Source organism: Trematomus bernacchii, unplaced genomic scaffold (assembly GCF_902827165.1).
Source record: "Trematomus bernacchii unplaced genomic scaffold, fTreBer1.1, whole genome shotgun sequence".
Classification (NCBI taxonomy): Eukaryota; Metazoa; Chordata; class Actinopteri; order Perciformes; family Nototheniidae; genus Trematomus; species Trematomus bernacchii.
Window position 1 is genome coordinate 2,568,844 of NW_022987313.1, and position 6,157 is coordinate 2,575,000.

At 38.1% G+C, this 6,157-nt stretch overlaps 1 protein-coding gene across 1 annotated transcript; it reads right to left on the reverse strand.

The window, feature by feature from the left end:
• Positions 1-489: 489 nt before the first annotated feature.
• On the reverse strand, positions 490-1,709 carry LOC117477769 (cocaine- and amphetamine-regulated transcript protein-like). Its single transcript, XM_034124518.1, has 3 exons — positions 1,501-1,709; positions 1,244-1,324; positions 490-931 (listed from the first exon to the last, which is right to left on the reverse strand). The coding sequence occupies exons 1-3, from the start codon at positions 1,633-1,635 to the stop codon at positions 824-826; spliced, it is 324 nt and encodes a 107-aa protein (XP_033980409.1). The 5' UTR covers positions 1,636-1,709; the 3' UTR covers positions 490-823.
• Positions 1,710-6,157: the final 4,448 nt, after the last annotated feature.

Here is a 6,157-nt window from a genome sequence, read left to right on the forward strand (position 1 = left end):
TTAGATAAACAATATGATCAACACTAAAATAAGACTTTAGTCTAGATTGAATTCACCAGCTTCAAATTAAATAATTAATTAGTTCCAGCTTTATCAGCTTCACATCAATAATTCCAATCAAAACATACAATATATTCATCTGAAATTGACCAATCTGCACAATGAATACTTTTACTTTTGGTAGCCATACTTTAAGAATATTTTGATGCTAATACTTTTGTACCTCAGTTGAGAAACATTTTGAATGCAGGACTTTACTTGTAACAGAGTATGCCTACACTCTGGTAGGCCTACTTCTACTTTTACTTAAGTATAAGATCTAATACCTCCTTTAGTGAATGTGTAGAAACACGCTGCATTATTCATTACAAGTGGCAAAAGGAATCAATATATCTTTCTTTATTGTATTCCCTTAAGTGATTTAGTGCTGTAAATGTAATAAAAAGCAAGTTTGCAACATGTGACGTTTGTGGAGAAAATACAAATATCCAGCTGTTACATTTTTATTTTTAAAATAATACTACAGTCCAACAGACACATATACACTTGAGTTGATTTATTGACCTCCGTATCTTACAAATGTGTTTAAATGGTGACTGATGCTAGGACGGCTTTACTTGATTCTCCATATAACAACAAAGACATTACATAGAAAAATAACAACAATTATTAAAAACCTATATTATAATCCACGTTTATAAAAGAAAATCGCCCTTTAGGCATAACCACATGTTACATTTATTTTTCTCACAATGACAGTGGCATTACATTTGTTCACTTCATACTTAATACATCCCTCCTGTTTTTTCTTAGAATTATTTCATTACAAACATTTGAGAACATAAAAGTTACAGGAAGTCCCCCGGGGGCAGCTGCATAGCGTGCCGATGCGCGCGCCTTTACGCACGGCACACGGCTCTCCAGCGTCACACTGAAACAATAAAAACAACATAAATGTATGAAAATGCAGGTTGTACACTTCATTTCTTAATCGACGAACAGAAATGTCTAAAGTAGTCTTATAGCAAGAAAAAAGTCAGAAAGTAATCATATGCTTTGATTCCAAGTTCAAACGCCAATTATACAATTATTATCTACCTTTTACACAGCTTCGTCTTATGCGCCGGAGAAATAATATTTCAGAAAAGTATTATACCTGAGCATACGTGTTTTAGAATGTAATGAAAAAAAAGAAGATATTGAAAGTAACCCATTCCCAAGTAATACATTTAATGTTACATACCGAAGGCAGCCAGCCATGTTTTTTCTCTAAGGGCATCTCTTTGCTTCTCAGTTTCACCAAAACTTCTTGCAAGGCGTCAATCTGCAGAGAAAAAAAGGCAAACCGTGACATTTTCATAAAAAAACTGTGCTGTTTTTTTGTATCCTTCATTATTAATGTATCCAACAAATGAAATGCTCTATCGACACATAGCAACCAAAGGCTTCGTTCATTCTGCTGACACATTTCACACCCATGTTCCTGGTCAAGTCTCTTACCAGGTCTTTCTCCTGTTGGGTTTTCAGGGGGAACTCCAATGAGCGCGTCTCCAGGGAGGAGTCTTCTGCACAAGCGAGCCACAGGTAGGCGCAGCAGCAGGTGGCCGCGAGGAAGAGAGCCCGAGCGCTGACCATGGTGCTGACACAAAAACAGGAGCAGCCTTCTCTTTACCGGGGGAGAAAAGTGAGAAGTCTGCGGTGGATCTGTGGAGGTTTGGAGGTCTACAGAGAGACCCCTCTTTATATAAACAGGCTGCTGTTGACATCAGCCACCCTCTGAAATATTAATGACCATTTTTACCGGCGGTGACACTGCTCAACACCTTTGTATCTTTGGCGGAAGTGACCTGGCAGGAGGAAATCAAGGAGGGTTAAAGGTGGATTTACATTTCATAAAACATATTTGATAACGTAATCTAGTGGCTGTGTAGGAATCAAACTTTGATCACATGCTTACAATCTAATTTCACTTTGTTCTTACTTTATGACTATTTTATTTGTTTGCAAAGTAGTCCTCTTCAGTTAAACATACCTCTGATTCATTCATGAGTCAGTTTGATGTGTCAGAATCAGACAATAGATAATACAGAACATAAACCCATGAACAAAACTGTGTATCTGAATGTGAACTGTCAAATCAACTGAGGAACAACACAACACTATACATTTTCTAAAACCTAACTGGGTTAACCCGAGTCCTGACACAAACCTTTCCTTCCCTGTCTTGCTGCTAAACGATTCTAACTTCATTTGTCACCTCTGTCCAATAAACCCGAGCTCAGGTTAACCCACAGTGACACCAATCTGTAATCAGGATCCAATTTCCTTCTGTAGGAATAACCTTAAAGGATATGTTTACACGCCACTCCTGTCAGAGACCCCATGTCTCATGACAATCACCGTTACACCTGAGGGGCCATTACTTCACCATGTTGATCCCAATTTTCTCCCCTGTCTCCTGAAAAAGCCAAGGCCAAGGAAGAATGGAGGGCAGTGGTCAATAAATAATGCCTATGACTCATTCAGGGTGAATATATGCAATGAAAAAAACATGTTTTATAGATCTGGATCTGGAGTTTTTGAAACAATATATTATTATTGTATATCGTCACCTTCTTAAACTAATGGCCTAAGTCATATTTGAAAGTTTTTCAAATGACTGAAAAAACTGAACCAAATATAGAATATATGATATATATTAATTATTTCACACAAAAAGGTTATGACAATATATGACTATTGACATACAAATAACACTGTCTGTCAATTGTGTAAAATAAGAGGATTAGATTACTTAGGCCAATTTACGAACATGTTGTTGTGACTTAGGCAATTTGAAACCTGACTTAGGCCTTATTACTTCTGGAGTAAGTGACTTAGGCAAAACAGTGCACTTCTCTTTTCCGCACTACTGTGACAGACCATGGGGCTGGGTCAGCCACTAACAGTTTAAAATGCTAGAAGAGCATACAGAGACTCAGAAAACAGAGGGCAGTTACCGTGGTTGGCCCTTTAATTCAATATAGCAAACTCAAAAGGTACAACTTAAATCACTCTTAGCTAAATAAAACAAAAGGCAAGTAAATCAAACGCTGAGGAGGCATGTGCCTCTCCTCACTACTCCCTCCAGCTCTTCTTTGCTGTGTTTTTAATTGTAGCTAACCCTTTTCCATTTAAAGTTCCCATGACATGGCCATTTCTACTGATCATAATTCCATTGTTGAGGTCTACTAGAATAGATTTACATTGTTCAATGTTCCAAAATCACATTGGTTTCTCATACAGCATCTCTGTATAGTATGTGTATTCACTCTCTGTCCTACACACCTTGTTGGAGCATAGAAAGGTCTTTTCTGTGTTAGAGTTTTACTCGCTACAGGGTGTACTTTGAGGGTTTTTGACACTGCAGACCGTTTACATGCAGACAAAGCTACATAACACACAAGGGGACTGGTAATAACGAGAAAAGCATGACATGGGACCTTTAAATCAGTTTTTCTGTGTGTGTGTGTGTGTGTGTGTGTGTGTGTGTGTGTGTGTGTGTGTGTGTGTGTGTGTGTGCGTGTGTGTGTGTGTGTGTGTGTGTGTGTGTGTGTGTGTGTGTGGCAAATTGTCAAAAAGCTGATGGCACTCGACGGGCATGACATGTTTCATGGACTGAAGGTCCTGAAACTTCCTCTCCTTGATTGGCAGAGCGTCAACTTCAGCAGTTGCAGCTGCCTGTTGATATTCCTGATGTAGTTGGGAGATGGTTGTGCCTGGGTGAAGGAACTTCTTGTCTTTGTAGGTCGCTGTGCTTCTGCAGTAGTGCGAATCAACAGTGGGCAGATCCTTCAACCAGTCCTTAAGGAAATCTGTGACAGCAGTTTCCAGCTTTGCATTTTTGCCACTCTTAGGTCGAGATGTAGTTGGCGGGTCTGCCACTTGTTCGTCATGGTCGATGGTGTCTTTGTTCAGCCAGTGTAATGGTTCTTTCAGGGGTACCAAGTGTAGAAGAAAAAAAGCTTTGCACACTTTAAGATTCGTTCCATCCTGAAGTTTCAGTTGGTAGGAAAAGTATGAACTGCGCCTGGACCAACTTTCTTTGTTTTGCTTCATGGCAACCTTTGTGACCAAAGTGGTGACGTATGTTCTTCCCAGTTGTCCATTGACCAAACTTTCTGAAATATTCACTGCCTCTGCTCTTCTGTAATGGATTGACAGTCTCGAGTTGTGACTCGTTGACAGAACTTCGAATTGCAGGGAAGGCCCATAGCCTTTGCAGCTATTTCTTTGCCACCTTTGGCCATTCCTTTGAGACGTTTCTTCCTGGATTCATTTTGCTTCCATGTTTCTGGGCTGAGGGATTTATGTTGTTTCCTTTTGACCGTATTGTTTTCATACACATCCTCTAGATGAGGACCATAATGTTCTGAAGTTGCTGCCAGACTGTCTTCATTTTCAGGGACAGAGGACTCATCAGAGGATGGATTGTAGTTTGGGTCTATGATAATATCATCATCATCATCATCATCATCTGTGTCTTCTTCATGGTGTGGACGGGTCTGCTTGGCATCTTCAGCAACACTCTCTTCTTCAATGAAAGTGTTTAAGTTATTGTCTGCTCCATCTGATACAGGGTCTTGGCCTGGTACATGCTGCTCCACCTCTTTAACAACGGTCTCATTTTCATTGGATGATTCCTGATCGGTGTCGGAAAAGTCAAGTGCATCTCCTACCAAAAAGGAGTAGGCGTACAGTCACAACTGTGTGATCATTATGAAAAACATTTTTGTAATTGCACTGTGGTATTAATACATTAAAGCTATTTTGATGAATATTATTTGGCCAAATTCAATTAAAAAAACATTTAATCTTTCGTAAGGACAAAGGAAAAAGGACACAATAATACAATATTAAGAATTGAAATGTACTTTTCCTAATGCATAATTATGCAGTAATTGTAACCGTTACTTTTGAAAGGTTAGATTCGTTTTAGATTAGTCTTTATTGTCCCAGAGGGAAATGTGTGCATGCTTCATGGAGCTACAGTAGCTACAGTAAAGTATACCTACAGTATAGCTTCGGTAGCTACAGTAACTATAAATTGTGAAAGTAAAAGGCTAAATAACTACACAACATGTATAGCCTAGCCTATAGTATAGTATAGTATAACATCACTTACCAACAGGGGATGAGCCCTGAACCATGAAAATAACTTAATTTATCTGTTAGTTTTTCTTTTTCTTGAAGCAGCCATTTTGTAAAGCTTGTAAAATGGCCTAAGTCACAAGACAATTATCTTTTTTAAATATATGGCCTAAGTCACACTCTTGACATAGGCCATTATACTATCAGGGTAGGAACAGCACTATCCTTTCAATAAGGATAATAATTTTACCAGAGGTGGCCAGCATCAAGAAGATGATGATTTAGGCAAAAAAAACATTTTCTCCAAAATATGACTTAGGCCATTAGTTTAAGAAGGTGACGATATTATATATAGGCTACATATGTATGTGCCAGAACAAGCAAGTACAGCAGGCTATGTACTTTTGTAACTGAATTTTGAAAACTGATTTTTTTCATCCACATTTTAAGATGTCTATCATGGTAATGTGATGGTTTTGAGTGGTTAATGGTTTTACAAACGCCAGTATTGATTTTATTAGTAGAAAAGACAGTAAGGTGGATGTTTTTGAATTAAAAAAAGGTGACTCAATTATACTTTTAATCAATGTAACATGTATTATATGGATGAATGTAATTGTGAACCTAAATAAATAAACGCGCATCTTATCCTGATTAAATATGAACTGAAACCTGTTGAAGGAGTCATTCAAACAGACAAGATTCAAAATTCAAAGGTTTAATGTCCTATCATATCAGTGTAGTTGTGTAATAAATGAAAACTGTGGGTCACAGATTCCTCAACAATGCAATTACAAGACATTAAACAAATTAATATAACAAGTCAATATTTCTACTTAATACACTTGTTTAAAACAAATCACTTCCCTGTGATTGTCTGCATGTATCTGATAATTTCCCTATCCCCCTGCATTTTGCAAGAATTCCAAAATCATTTAATGGCTGTGGTTGCAGTTCCTCACTCCCGCCTGCAGGGGGGCAGCAGCACACTCTGAAGCTCCGGAAGTGAATAATGACAAAACCGGAA